Raw genomic sequence first — 16,240 nt, forward strand, 5'->3', positions numbered from 1 at the left:
GGTTACACCAATATTCAAGAAAATTAGTAGTAGTAGTAGTAGTAGTAGTAGTAGTAATCCACTAAATTATAACCCCATATTGTTAACGTCGATATGCAGCAGGACTTTAGGACATATTTTGTGTTCGAACATTATGAATTACCTTGAAGAAAATGGTCTACTGACACACAGTCAACATGGGTTTAGAAAACATTGTTCCTGTGAAACACAACTAGCTCTATTCACATGAAGTGTTGAGTGCTATTGACAAGGGATTTAAACTTGATTCCATATTTCTTGATTTCCAGAAGGCTTTTGACACCGTACCACATAAGCGGCTTGTTGTGAAATTGCGTGCTTATTGAATATCGTCTCAGTTATGTTACTGGATTTGTGATTTCATGTCAGAGAGGTCACAGTACATAGTAATTGGCGGAAAGTCATCGTGTAAAACAGAAGTGGTTTCTGGCATTCCCCAAGGTAGTGTTATAGACCCTTTGCTGTTCCTTATCTACATAAACGATTTGGGAAACAATTGAGCAGCCATCTATGGTTGTTTGCTAGTGATGCTGTCGTTTATCGACTAATAAAGTCATCAGAAGATCAAAACAAACTGCAAAACAATTTAGAAGAAATATCGGAATGGTGTGAAAAATGTCAGTTGACCCTAAATAACAAAAAGTGTAAGGTCATCCACATGACTGCTAAAAGGAACTCAAACTTCGGTTACACGATAAATCAGTCTAATCTAAAAGCCATAAACTCAACTAAATACCTAGGTATTACCATTACGAACAACTTAAATTGGAAGGAACACACAGAAAATGTTGTGGGGAAGGCTAACCAAAGACTGTGTTTTAGTGGCAGGACACTTAGAAAATGTAACAGATCTACTAAGGAGACTGCCTCCACTACGCTTGTCCGTCCTCTTTTAGAATATGCTGCGTGGTGTGGAATCCTTACCAGAAAGGACTTACTGAGTACATCGAAAAAGTTCAAACATGTTTTGTATTATCACGAAATACGGGACGAGTGTCACAGAAATGATACAAGATTTGGGTTGGAAATCATTACAAGAAAGGCATTTTTCGTTGCGACTGAATCTTCTCACGAAATTCCAATCACCAACTCTCTGCTCCGAATGCGAAAATATTTTGTTGACACTGACCTAAATAGGGAGGAACGATCACTATGATAAAATAATGGAAATCAGCTCGTATGGAAGCATGGTATAGGAGATTGGAGTAATAGAGAATTGTGAAGGTGGTTTGATGAACCCTCTGCCAGGCACTTAAATGTGATTTGCAGAGTATCCACGTAGATGTAGATATACAATGGGCTGTCCAGGATTGTTTGATTTTGGGGAACATATAAAAGGTGTGTGTGTGTGAGGGAGAGGGACTCGAGGGAGAGGGACTCGAGGGAGAGGGACTCGAGGGAGAGGGACTCGAGGGAGAGGGACTCGAGGGAGAGGGACTCGAGGGAGAGGGACTCGAGGGAGAGGGACTCGAGGGAGAGGGACTCGAGGGAGAGGGACTCGAGGGAGAGGGACTCGAGGGAGAGGGACTCGAGGGAGAGGGACTCGAGGGAGAGGGACTCGAGGGAGAGGGACTCGAGGGAGAGGGACTCGAGGGAGAGGGACTCGAGGGAGAGGGACTCGAGGGAGAGGGACTCGAGGGAGAGGGACTCGAGGGAGAGGGACTCGAGGGAGAGGGACTCGAGGGAGAGGGACTCGAGGGAGAGGGACTCGAGGGAGAGGGACTCGAGGGAGAGGGACTCGAGGGAGAGGGACTCGAGGGAGAGGGACTCGAGGGAGAGGGACTCGAGGGAGAGGGACTCGAGGGAGAGGGACTCGAGGGAGAGGGACTCGAGGGAGAGGGACTCGAGGGAGAGGGACTCGAGGGAGAGGGACTCGAGGGAGAGGGACTCGAGGGAGAGGGACTCGAGGGAGAGGGACTCGAGGGAGAGGGACTCGAGGGAGAGGGACTCGAGGGAGAGGGACTCGAGGGAGAGGGACTCGAGGGAGAGGGACTCGAGGGAGAGGGACTCGAGGGAGAGGGACTCGAGGGAGAGGGACTCGAGGGAGAGGGACTCGAGGGAGAGGGACTCGAGGGAGAGGGACTCGAGGGAGAGGGACTCGAGGGAGAGGGACTCGAGGGAGAGGGACTCGAGGGAGAGGGACTCGAGGGAGAGGGACTCGAGGGAGAGGGACTCGAGGGAGAGGGACTCGAGGGAGAGGGACTCGAGGGAGAGGGACTCGAGGGAGAGGGACTCGAGGGAGAGGGACTCGAGGGAGAGGGACTCGAGGGAGAGGGACTCGAGGGAGAGGGACTCGAGGGAGAGGGACTCGAGGGAGAGGGACTCGAGGGAGAGGGACTCGAGGGAGAGGGACTCGAGGGAGAGGGACTCGAGGGAGAGGGACTCGAGGGAGAGGGACTCGAGGGAGAGGGACTCGAGGGAGAGGGACTCGAGGGAGAGGGACTCGAGGGAGAGGGACTCGAGGGAGAGGGACTCGAGGGAGAGGGACTCGAGGGAGAGGGACTCGAGGGAGAGGGACTCGAGGGAGAGGGACTCGAGGGAGAGGGACTCGAGGGAGAGGGACTCGAGGGAGAGGGACTCGAGGGAGAGGGACTCGAGGGAGAGGGACTCGAGGGAGAGGGACTCGAGGGAGAGGGACTCGAGGGAGAGGGACTCGAGGGAGAGGGACTCGAGGGAGAGGGACTCGAGGGAGAGGGACTCGAGGGAGAGGGACTCGAGGGAGAGGGACTCGAGGGAGAGGGACTCGAGGGAGAGGGACTCGAGGGAGAGGGACTCGAGGGAGAGGGACTCGAGGGAGAGGGACTCGAGGGAGAGGGACTCGAGGGAGAGGGACTCGAGGGAGAGGGAGAGCGGGGGGGGAGATGGACTCATGGGAGAGGTTCTGTGAAGGGCCTTTGAATTTCAGCAGGGACTGGGATGGGATCACTCTGGCAGAATTTGGAGGTCGAGGAGTCAAGACAGCTGGCAGAAGCCTTCTGTCAGGTAGTCACTGCAATTCAACAAGACACTGGTGGAGCCTTCATCTACAGGGAAATCATTTGGTCAGGATTGATTTAAAGTTGTGTGTGGTGATTGTTTCCTCTGCTGAAAGGCTAGTGCTCTTAAGAACTGATGAGAGGAAGGATAAGAGGCCAAGTTGGAATTCCTGGAAGGGGACCAAAGGGTATCTGGAAAGTTTAAGGACATTGTGAAAGGATGGTGGGATCTAGAGAAGGGGACTTTTATGATAAGGCCATGGGGGGGGGGGGGGGGATTCCATGGCTTAGGCAGCATTTCTGAAAAGGATATGAGGCTGAGTTTTAGCCAAGTAAAGGGATACTTTTATAAACCGTTACAGATAGATGGAGCAGGGATCCACAGAGTAGGAATGGGGTTAGGGAATTGATGTAGGAAATGGACGAGCAAAAGCATCAGGCAGTCATAAGGAGAACTGGATACCAGAGCCCAAGTTTGGGGAGTGAAAAGGATGGAATAAACTGGGCCGAGGCCAATGGGATAGTTTTTTGACGTCTTAAATTAAAGAAAATGCATGAAACATAACAACAAAAACAATTTTTGACAAAATAATTGAATTCGATAGATAAAAATATCTACTTACCAAGCGGCGACAGACCCCCCCCCCCCCCCCACACACACACACACAAAAGAAGGTTATATTAGGTGAGCTATAATTAGCCAGTTCAGAAGAAGGCTTTTTGGCTGAAAGCTTATTTGTTTAGCAGTCTTTTGTTATGCCTGTCTGGGACTCAACATTTGCAAAATATAGTTAGTAACAATCTATCTTTTTCATATGATCATCATCAATACTGTATTCTTTATGCAAGAAGTTTACCACCACATTACTCATTTTCATACACAACAATGGGCTGTTTCATTTTATTCCTAATCCTATACCACATTATTTACATTCATTACGGAAACATGCATTCACCGTAGCCAAACTGCAATCCCACATACTTTTCCTTCAGTCCTGCTTAACCTCTTGAATTACCTCTAAAGGACTTAAAAGTTACCATCTCTGGGTGCTATCCCTCCTTCCACCAGTCTCTCCTGGACTTCTAGAACCTTCAATCATTAGCCCTTACCCAACTTGTCCTTAATCTCTACACTACTTCGTGTAACCATCACTCCCAACAGCTCCTATCTCTCTTCAAAGTTCTCCACCTCTCAAACCCCTGCTTGGAGAACACACTCAGGAACATCTTCCTAGAAGCCAGCTGTAAACTTGAGTTCCATGCCACACACCACCTGAAAAAACTATCCACAGTACTAGTGCAACACCTACGAAGTGGGGTCCCTCCCCCTATCCCTCACAAATACCAACCACAACAGCACCTTCAACAACCCCCCCCCCCCCCCTCATAGCCAACAACAAACCTAGCCTAGTCACCCTACTCAATCTCCCAATCCCAGCACACAGACCAAATCTCAACTATAACCACAGTCAAATGCCACATATCACCAGTCCCAATTCAGTTCTAAACCTCTCATCCAGATCCCTCTCTCCTCCAGAGACATCTGTTCTATCAAAAGGCTTAACCTTTAGCCCCACACCTAAATTCAACCACACTGCCATGGTTAAAGATCTCCTCTCACTCACCCGGAACCTCAATTAGAAAAATCATTTCACCACACAAAAACAGCCCCCAAATACTAGACCCAGTGTTGAACCCTGTCTAGAACAGTTCCGACCGCCTTCTCAAAGGGATCCTCCTCCCCTCCCCCAAAACCATCCCTTGCAGACATTTCAGGAATTCCTCACATCCAGTGTTGCCTCCCAGTCCTTCTTGAAGAACATCCCGACAACCCCCAATATTACCCCAGTTGAATCCCGTACCATTAAGGAGCTGAAAACAGACTGCTCTATTGTCATCCTCCTGCCGGATAAAGGCTCCACAACTGTGATACTTGACCGTGTGGAGTATGTGGCAGAAGGACTGCGTCAACTCTCTGACACCTCCACCTACAAAGCTGCACCCAGGATCCCATTCCCTCCAAGCAGACTGAGCTGCAGAAAATCCTAAAAATCCAAGGTCCCTCACAAGGCCTCACAACAGCTTCTACAATCCTCCTCACTCCACCTGAGGCACGTACCCCTATCTTCTACCTATTTCCCAAAATCCATAAAGAGAACCATCCCGGCCATCCCATTGTGGCAGGCTTCAAAGCCCCAACAGAATGTATCTCAGCTCTAGTAGACCAACACCTCCAACCTATCACCTGCAGACTCCCTTCCTACATCAAAGACACAAACCACTTCCTAGAACGCCTCAAATCCGTCCCCACTCACCTCCCACCTGAAACCTTTCTTGTCGCCATAGATGCAACATCCCTTTACACAAACATCCCCCATACCCATGGTCTCCCTGCCCTTGAACACTACCTCTCCCAATGCCCACCTGAAGATCTTCCAAAAACCTCGTTCCTTATCACACTTACCAACTTCATCCTCACCCATAATTACTTCGCTTTTGAAGGACAGACCTACAAGCAAATCAGGGGAACGGCCATGGGAACCAGGATGGCTCTATCCTATGCCAACCTCTTCATGGGCAGCATGGAAGAGGCTTTCCTGAAGACCCAACAGCTGCTTCTCCTGGCCTGGTATAGGTTTATAGATGACATCTTTGTGGTCTGGACTCATGGCGAAGAAACACTCCTGAATTTCCTCCATAACCTCAACTTCTTTTCGAATCTGAATTTCACCTGGTCCTTCTCAAAAACCCAAACCACCTTCCTGGATGTTGACCTTAATCTTGTTGAAGCTCACATCCACACCTTGTCCACATCAAACCCACAAACAAACAACAGTACCTTCATTTTGATAGCTGCCATCCATTCCACATCAAATGCTCCCTTCCCTACAGCCTACGTATTTGTGGCAAACGTATCTGCTCCAGTGACGAATCCCTCAACAAATACACCAATAACCTGACCAGTGCTTTCCTCTCTCGCAACTATTCTACAGACCTTGTCCACAAACGGATCTCCCGAGCAATACATTCCTCCCCGTACAACAACAATGTTCCTACCCCCAGACCACACAGAAGCATCCCCCTTGTCACCCAATATTATCCTGGCCCCGAATACATCAACAAATTACTCCACCAGGGATATGATTTTCTCAAGTCAAGCCCTGAAATGAGATCATCCCTTGACAATATTCTCCCAACACCTTTTGTTGCCCCCCCCCCAACCAACATAACATCCTTGTCAAACCCTACAATATTCCCAGAACACCTTCTCTACTCAGCGGTTCCTACCCCTGTAACTGACCCTGCTGCAAAACCTGCCCCATGCATCCCCCCCCCCCCCAACCACCTACTCCAGCCCCACTACTGGTAAAACATACACAATTCAAGGCAGGGCCACTTGTGAAACAAGACATGTCATTTATCAGCTGACATGCCTGCATGCACAGCCTTTTACATTGGTATGACGACAACTAAACTGGCTGAGCGCATGAACGGGCACAGACGAACTGTCCGCCTAGATGTCCAGTACCCAGTAGCGGAGCATGCCCTCCAGCATAATTCTAGGAACCTGCTACACCGTATGTGCCATTTGGCTTCTCCCACCCAACACCAGTCCCTTGGAACTGCGGAGATGGGCACTTGCACTCCAACACATCCTTTCATCCCGTCATCCCCCTGGACTGAACCTACATTAACCAACCTCACTCCGATTACTCTTCAGTCTTCTCCTCTTTCCCTTTTCTCTTCAGCCATTCACACTACTTTTCATCCTACATAGTTGTATTTATCTTTATACTATATACCTCTTTACTTCTGTATGCATCCTCTTTGGTTTGAAGCTGGCACAGTACTTCCAGTAGAATATCTTTGGCTTCCCTCTGACACCCATGCCTCCATCTTTGCTACCCTCTTTGTTTACCTTTCCCTGTTGCTTCATAACCTGGGTTGTGAGTAACTGAATCCACTTTCCCTTCTTCCCCTTTAACCCCCTCTCTCCCCCAACGAAGGAACAAAGTTCTGAAAGCTACGATACGTAAATTTTCTGTTCTGTTTTGTGTATCTATCGGCTGTACTGAGCTAAGTACTGGCCAGCCCCTCTGTCTCTATGTTAGTATTTATTCAAATACAGAGATATGTAAACAGGCAGAATATGGCGCTGTGGTTGGCAACACTTACATAAGACAACTTTTTCCTGTACGACCATTTCATGAGTGTACTGTGAACATCAGGAATCCAGTAAAACATCAGAGCTTCGATATCGCTGTGGACGGAAAGAGATCCAGCAGGAATGGAACCAAGGACAACTGAAGAGAATTGCTCAGTGTGAGAGAAGATCAACCCTTCCGCAAATTGCTGCAGATTTCAATACTGGGCCATCAACAAAAGTCAGCATGCAAACATCAACAAAATATCATCAATATGGGCTTTCGGAGCTGAAGTCCCACTCGAGTACCCTTGACTGCACGACACAAAGCTTTACATCTCACCTCGGCCAGTCACCTCCAACATTCGACTGTTTATGACTGGAAGCATGTTGCTTGGCCGGATGAGACTCATTTCAAATTGCATTGAGTGGATGGACCTGTACAGGTATGGAGGCAACCTCATGAATCCATGGACCCTGCATGTCAGCACTGGACTGTTGAAGCTGATGGAGACTAATTGTTTGGGGCATATGCAGTTTGTGTGCCATCGGTCCCTTGATATGTCTAGATATGACCCTAAAAGGTGACATGCACGTAAGCAACCTGTCTGGTCACCTGCATCCATTCATGTACATTGTGCATTCCAAAAAACTTTGGAAATTCCAACAGGACAATGTGATACTCCACACATCCAGAACTGCTACAGAGTGGCTGGGGGAACAAACTTCCAAGTTTAAACACTTCCACTGGCCACCAAACTCCCCAGACATCAACATTATTGAGCATATCTGGGATGTCTTGCAACATGCTGTTCAGAACAGATCTCCAAACCCTCATAATCTTCGAATTTATGGACAGTCCTGCAGGATTCACAGTGTCAGTGCCCTCTACCACTACTTCAGACATTAGTTGAATCCATGCCACGTCATGTTGCGGCACTTCTGCGTGCTCATGGGGGCCCTACATATTACACAAGTGTAGGCCTACCTTTTTTTGGTTCTTCATTATAGAAAGGACAATGTAGGTACATTACACATAAATGAAATTATTTTCCTGGGAAATAAAGAGACATATGTACTTTTTCACTGTAATAGCCTGGCCATATTTTTAGCAATTTTCAATCAGTTATTAGATACTTAGGTACAGTTTAGTAATACTAATTAGCGTTTAAGATTATCAATCAGCAATCAGGTACAAGTTATACATTTTGTACTAAAATTTAAGATTTCAGAGCATTAGGACAAGGATGCGTACATGGCAAACAATATTCAATAAGCACTGCTAACACAAGCCACGTCCTTTATATATCCTTTGGTTTTGTTTTTACTTGCCTCGAGGGCCAAGTGGCAGGTCAGCAAGTTAGAAGCGAGAGCAGATAATACTTGCTTTTCTTTTGGCGTAAGAAGAGTTACACCAAATGGGATGAAAATATATATTTCTATAATGTTTTATTTCTAGGAAACTAGGAACAAATATTACTGAACGTATTTTGTTTCTTGTTTAAAAACTGGGACACTTACATATTGCGACTGATTTTCTTGGGACACCAGGACATTTATGTGAAAACTAGGACAGTCCAGGCAAAACAGGGACATCTGGTCAGCCTAGCATTGCTGGGTTTGCTGGTATCAGTATACAAAGAATTACACCTTTTTTTTCTTTCAGAGTTTCACACATCATAACTGTGAAACATGATTATATTGTAGATGGTCTTCAGATTTGTTTTAATCGTTGCAGCCATTATTAAAATTTCAAAATTTGTGTGTGAAACACAAAGGTTACAAGTGCTAGGGAAATTAGCCACATTTTCGAAAGCCAGTTCAAACATCAAATTTGGTTGCAGTGTATAGCAGATGTTCATGTCGAGGGGGGTGTGTGTGTGTGTGTGTGTGTGTGTGTGTGTGTGTGTGTGTGTGTGTGTGTGTGTGTGTGTGTGTGTGTGTGTGTAAAAGGGGAGGGGGGGGGGGGGTTACTTTTGCTTGGAAAAGAGCAAGAGCTTTAAAACTAGTGTGAATGTTGTTTTCCATTTTGTTTCTCTCTACTCCTCACATCAGTCCACTATACGTGAGTGGTTGCATTTCCCTTATTTTAAATACATATGACTTATTGCATGGATTGCCTTTTCTTAATTATCTGTTTTTGGCACTTACAGGTGTTGCTTTTACTGATCTATATTTACAACATTTCTGCACTGTCTTTGTTGCAATATTAATGATTTCATCTCAGACAGAATCTACATTATGGTGACGATCTGCAGTGTACCCAGAGGTCTAGGTTACGTTAAAAGATAGTTTGGTTACGAGTTGCTGAAGCTAATAAATGGGAAAGTTAACCCTTGGTTTTGATGATTGAGTGATCTTTCCATAACCAGAGGCCCACATTAGCATGGAAGCTGATAGTTTCATTTTCCATTACTTTCTGTTTACTTGCATATGGAGTCCTTCAGTATATAGTTCAATAACAAACACAAAGACACAGCAAAAGCAGAAAATAAAAAAAATCTAATGTGAAATTAGTCATTACATATTTGTGTGTATTTTACCCCCTACAAACTAAGTGTTTTTATCCGAAAATGAAGTTTTGTTGCACTATAGCAACTTTTCCATTAAGGTGATTGTTACAGTAAGCACTTAATTTTTCCCAACCATCGATACAAAAATTCCACATGTGATCAGAAAGTAATGGGAATTTTTTTATCTTAAAGAAACTATTTATTCATCAACATCAACTTTGTCCCCTGCAAAGTAATCCACCTTAGATATACGATCGCGCCAGCACTTTTCGAATCTTCGAACCACTTCTGGAACTCTCATTTTATTATGGCATTTAGCTAAATCAGCAATTCTGTTTTTATCTCATCAATGGTATCAAATCTACGTCCTTACCTGGTTCCCTTCAGCCTCTGACATAGAACGTCGCAGGGCGGCCATGTCCAGCAAGGCAAAATAATGCTTTTGTTTTTTGCCAAAAATCACAAAAAGTATTAAGGTGTGAGTGGAAGCCTTATCACGATGCAGTTTCAATGAGTGGTTTTGCCCTAGTTCTGGTCGTTTTCTTTGGATTGCTTCATACAAATGGCACCTAACTTACAGGGATAGTATTCCTTACTGACTGTACGACCATAATGCAGCAAATCATGATGCACTATCCCATTGTGGTCTACAAAACCAGTGAGAATAACCTTCACAAGTGATCAAATTTGTCGGTCTTGGCTCTTCAGGCAGTTTCCATTGGGACAAGTGAGCCTTGGTTTTGATGTCATACCTGTATACTCATGTTTCATCACCTGTTTTAAGCTGCTTCAGAAGTTCTGTATTGTTGTTGACTTCACCTAGCAATATGTGAGCAATGTCCATGTGACATCATTTCTAGCTGAATTTCAACAGTCAGGAACAAATTTTACTGCTACACAAATTTTGCTGATACACATTTCATGGCCAAAACATCCGAAAAAAATTGCTTGACATGAGAAAAGGATATACCAATATCATATGCCAAATGAAGACATTATTGATATCCTTGGCAGTCACTTGCACACTACAGCCGCTGGATATCTGTGTTTGCTGCTGCTGTTGTATTTGAAATGAGCTCAAAACAATATGAAAGTGTACTCTCATTAAGAGTACATTATAATGTATAAATCCTGGCTTGGACTGTGGGATGTTTGGGGCAGATGAGTATATAAACAAAAATGTTAATGAATTGTACGATATTTTTTTGCTCAGAAAATACAATCGACGATGACAATGTTTTAAAAACTGATTAATGCAAAGTTAAAAGGATATACAGATATTTTCTTGTGTGTATACTCCAATAAAAGACTTTGGCACACTATTAGTCTGCGGTAGCAAGTTATGGCGCCATAGAAAAGTGCTGACTTTGTGGAAATATTTTTTATTTTTTTTTTAATCATGGGTGTAAGTATGTCTTCAGAAATTTCTCTGGCAGCAAGGAGGTGAGAGAAGGCGTGGGTGCAGGCCAGCATCAGCGGGAGACAAAAAAAATGGCTCTGAGCACTATGGGACTTAACAGCTATGGTCATCAGTCCCCTAGAACTTAGAACTACTTAAACCTAACTAACCTAAGGACATCACGCAACACCCAGTCATCACGAGGCAGAGAAAATCCCTGACCCCGCCGGTAATCGAACCCGGGCGTGGGAAGCGAGAATGCTACCGCACGACCACGAACTGCGGACAGGGGGAGACGAATTGCTATTTTTGGTGCAACTGAGTTGGTAAGTCTTCAGATCCATTGAGCCACCACAACTAAATTTTATCATCATCATCATCATCATGTTATCTGCTATATTAGCAGGTCCTTTGCCTCTCCATTTTCTGCGATCCATTGCTTCCTTCTTAAGGCTGCTGTATGTTGTACCGTCCATCATGTCATCCAGTATCTGGAATCTCTTCCTTCCTCGCTTTCTTTTCCCTTCTACATAACCTTCTAAAACTGTTTTTATCAATCCGTCATTCTTTCTTAATATATGCCCAATCCAATTTCTTTTTCTTCTCTTTATTACATCTAGTAACTGCCTTTTCTCTCCCACTCTTCTCAGTACCTCTTCATTTTTTACTCTGTCCATCCAACTTATTCCTTCCATCTTCCGCCATGTCCAGATCTCAAAAGCCTCCAGCCTCTGTCTTTTTTCCTCATAGTCCATGTTTCAGCGCCATATAGAAGAACACTCCATACAAGACATTTTATGAGTCTCTTTCTGAGTTCTCTGTCCATACCGCTGCAGAAGATTCTCCTTTTCTTATAAAACGCCTCTTTTTCCATTGCTATCCTTGTTTTAATTTCTGTGGTGCACTTCCAGTCGGTGTCTATCCTGCTTCCAAGATACTTAAAATTTTGCACCTGTTCTAGTTTTTCTCCATTCAGCACAATTTTTAGTTCCTTATTTCCTCCTATTGCCAATACTTTTGTTTTATAAGTGACAACATCAATTATAGATAAATTACACTGAATACATAAAACCAACAAACAGAAACTTATGTGTGGTATTGGACTCCCCCTGAAATTTCGGTTGAGATGAAACACTGATCTGTAGTGTAGGCCTTATTTAATCTCATTTTGCCATATTTAATCCACTTCATGTTTCAAACCTATAACGAAATGGGAAATTCAGAAAATGTACATTAGATTGCCCTTTTATTCATTCATTTTATTTATCACTTATATTTTGCTAAAAGTTAAGTATTAGATCTCCTTGCATTTTCAGAGTTTACTTAACATTTGTATACATAATATGCATCAAAATACTTGGAGACTTATCTAATATAAATTTTCTGAATTTCCCATGTAGTTTTAGGTTTTGGGATATGAAGTGCATTAAATATGGCAAAGTGAAATTGAATAAGGCCTACACTACAGATCAGTGTAAAAATTATGGAAATCTTTCTTCAGTTTTAATTCTCTCAAGTTTATGTGGGTAATGTTTGTCGCTCCTTGAACCAATTTTTCAATCAAATTTTTTCTGCTTCCGAAACATCAATTACCATAGCAGAAGGATCTTTAATGTCCAATATTCTGAACCACAATAATGCTGCATATTATACCTACCATCTGGGGGGGGGGGGGGGTGCTTCAGTTTTGGACTGCTGATCTAACAGACTCAGTAAGGATATAATACCCAAGATTACTCAACTTTAAAATACAGCAACACACACTACAGACTAACGATTCAGGTTTCAGTCCCCAGTGTTCCCCTATAACTAGATTTTCAGCTTTCAACTATCAAGTGCTAACAGCTATGGGCAAAAACAATACCATACTTGTCTTTAGAAGTGCAAATAAACTGTTGCCATAGACACACATACAAAATTGTGATATGCGATTGGTTGAGGTAGATGTGCAAAACAACTATGCCATGCTCACTGCAATTCTCAGGCATCTTTTGTACATTAATCCTTATACACCACCACCACCACCACCACCACCACCACCACCACCACAACATGTTACTAGTTTCAAAGAAAAATGCATAAAGTGAAACTGAGAACAGCAGCATTGTAAAAATGGGAACAATCTTATAATAGGTTAACAATGAACAAGGGCACAGAAATCAAAACAAGAGTAATAAATACCTGTCATCACCATAACTTGTAATGACTTCCTTCCATTGAGTGAGTATATCTACTATCCCAGGAAGATTAGTTGTATGGAGATGTGTGTAGAAGTCCCAATCTAAATGGGTGGCATCACTTGGAACAGGTAATGGAGTTTCATTTTTCAGCTCTTCATCTTCTAGCAAGAACTCCACCTTTTCTAACTGGAATCCACTAACACCAAGTTCCAACCAGAACTGCAGCACTCTCTGGAAATTAAAAAAAGAAAAACAATTTGTGCCTTCAAAGTAACAACTTTCACAGTGATTCTATTAGTAACAATCATTAAGAGGACCATAGTTTAGATCAACAGCAAGATACAAGTTGCAGAGAAATATGCAGCTATAAGCAAATATCCAAATTATAGAATGATACCAACCCTTAGCTGTTATGACACACAAGTAAAAGTGGAACTACACTGAAGAAACGTGAGATCCAAATAAAATTAGTGATGTAAATGCATAAAAGCGAAGACAGAGGAGCGATAGGAAGCACGGGTGAATTAACAGAGATGGAATCATCATATGATAAGAACAAAAATTAATCACACACAAAAAAATGGGGGCACATGAGAGGGGGGGGAGGAGAGGAGAGGGAGAGGGAGAGGGAGAGAGAGAGAGAGAGAGAGAGAGAGAGAGAGAGAGAGAGAGAGAGAGAGAGAGAGAGAGGGGGGGGGGAGGGGGGGGAGACTTTCTGCTTAGAAAGGTAGGGGGGGAAAAAAAAGGGGGGGCAGGAAGCTGTATATAAACTACAGCTGAAAAACATCTGTACAATAACATAATGAGCATCCTTGGGAATCACTGAAGTGTTATATATAAAACATTTCACACGACAATTTTCAGTGTTGCCTGTTCACCATATCTAACTGATGAAAGAACTTATTTAAAAAGTAGCCAACCTCACTCACTCCCACAAATGCAAACATTTGTACTGGGCCCTAAGCAAGGCAAGAAGGCAAAGTTGTGTAATTTAAGTATTGTACAAAATATAGCCTACTTTACTCCATTTAGACCTTACCTTTATTTCAGCAACAACTTTCGGATTCCTCATGTTTAGATCCGGCTCATCTTTACCAAACTGATGCAAGTAAAACATCCCTCGTTTGCTGCTCCATTCCCATGCTGATCCACCATTAACACTGACCTATCCGTTAACAAATATTGTTGTACTATTAGAAAGTATGTCATTAAGAAGAGATCTATCATTTTATCTGTAATTTAGAGTAATTTTTATAGTACACTATAAGAAAAATCTCACCCATGTTTATAGGGCAATATCTGAAACTATGTGCTGCTAGTAGCTACACATCACACAAAGAACCGTGTGAAACATTTCAGCTTTTGGTCACATCAAAATAAAATATTACAGGATCATCAGTTAATGTAAGTTACTTCTAGTTTACAAATTTATGTCCAACAGCAATGTAAAAGGGATGTAAATATTACAGGTAAGGAACTAATGTAAAATTTTAAAAAGCCATGAATCACACTTAAATCATTTGCACACAACTAGATAACAACTGACAACAACTTCTGATACTAACCCAATTATTAGGTGGTATTTCTCCATCATCATTCTGTCCTTTGCTTGGAGCCCACACGTAGTAATCACTGTAGATGTCACTACCATTTTCTGATGCAATAAACCAAGGATGTTTCTTGCTGGTGTGATTCGGTATAAAATTTAGTACCAAGTGCAAACCTGAAAAAATTAGTCAGTGGAGTGGCACATTATGAAAGTAGTCTTTTATATTACAAAGGAAATCTACCATAAATCTAGTACTCACTCCTGTTCTTAACCGCTGATAGGAGTTCTTTAAAATCTTCCAGTGACCCATATATTGGATCTACTTCTTTGAAACTTTCAACAGCATCGGGATCCTGATTATCTGACTTGAAAATAGATGATAAAATTATGCCTGTGCTATCCAGTTCGTCAACGTACTTTACTTCTGAAGTCACACCTGCAATGTGATACAGGTGTTCATTAGGCACAAACGTTTACTAAATCCAACCATTAAAAGCCTGGGGACACGCCCCTATTCTAACATATGATATGCAATAGAAGTCGTTAGTCCTCAGGAATTTATTTCAATTTTTTTACTTACCTTTGAGGTCCCCTATACCATCCTGGTCCACGCCACCGTCTTTGTATGACCTGACGTAAATTTCATACAGCGGGCCTTCTTCCCACCATTTCAGTGGAGCCGGTGGTGCACACTTCGGGGCCATCACAATAATCGCAATCGCACCTGCTAGCATAGCTACCCATAAAAGCCAAAACAGGACGAAAAGCAGCCATCTCAAACGGATCCAAAAAGGGTCATTTGCAAATTTCATCAATTCTTCCTTCGTCATCCCAGTGAAAGCTAGCTTTAGATTTTCAATGTCAATCTTCGCGTCTCCATTCTGTGAATCTGCCGACAAGAACTTTACTTCGGAAGCATCTTTATTGGAGTTAATTTTTTCATTCGAGACTAGCTTTTCCGTCGCTCCATCGTCTTGCTCAGCGCCAGCTGGTTTCGCTTTTTTTGCTGTTTCTAAGGGCAAAACTGTAGGACGTTTTTCTTCTTCCAAAAGCTGTGTGCCAGCATCATTCATATCAGAAGCAGATTCCATTTCAGTTGCCATTTCTGTTCAACACACCACTATAGATTCACAATAACCAACTGCGGCGTTAACGCACAACCGCCTTGGCTTGCGCTCCCCGGATCACTGAGACGGCTTGCTCTTCAAATCTGACGAAATAAGGCCGCTATTGACGTCACAGAGCAGGGGTAGGGTTGCCAACACCGCGGACGGAAAACGGCAGCAATTTTATTAACGTTGACATTAAAATCCTTAGAGCCACTGCCCATCAAATTATCGGGTCATCTACAGTACGCCCTGCGTTACTAGAATCTGTTAACCTATTCTGCTTTAAAGGTTTTCGTCCAATCTCATTTAGTTGTTCTGCTTATCTCGTCAAGATCTCTCGAGTAGCACTAGCG

The 16,240-nt window shown here is 43.4% G+C and overlaps 1 protein-coding gene across 2 annotated transcripts in view; it reads right to left on the bottom strand.

Moving 5' to 3' along the window:
- The window catches only part of LOC124610693 (probable maltase), a 45,238-nt gene extending 29,252 nt beyond the window's left edge, over positions 1 to 15,986 (bottom strand). The window contains exons 1-5 of one of the 2 annotated variants that reach the window (XM_047140182.1): positions 15,359 to 15,986; positions 15,038 to 15,214; positions 14,795 to 14,952; positions 14,269 to 14,394; positions 13,231 to 13,460 (exon numbers count right to left, since the gene is read on the bottom strand). In XM_047140182.1, the coding sequence (XP_046996138.1) occupies positions 13,231 to 13,460; positions 14,269 to 14,394; positions 14,795 to 14,952; positions 15,038 to 15,214; positions 15,359 to 15,881 (1,214 nt within the window). In that variant the 5' untranslated portion in view covers positions 15,882 to 15,986. The remainder of the gene's footprint in view (positions 1 to 13,230; positions 13,461 to 14,268; positions 14,395 to 14,794; positions 14,953 to 15,037; positions 15,215 to 15,358) is intronic. The other variant, XM_047140193.1, reaches the window with a different exon arrangement.
- Positions 15,987 to 16,240: the final 254 nt, after the last annotated feature.

The sequence above is a fragment of the Schistocerca americana genome, chromosome 1 (assembly GCF_021461395.2).
Source record: "Schistocerca americana isolate TAMUIC-IGC-003095 chromosome 1, iqSchAmer2.1, whole genome shotgun sequence".
Lineage (NCBI taxonomy): Eukaryota > Metazoa > Arthropoda > Insecta > Orthoptera > Acrididae > Schistocerca > Schistocerca americana.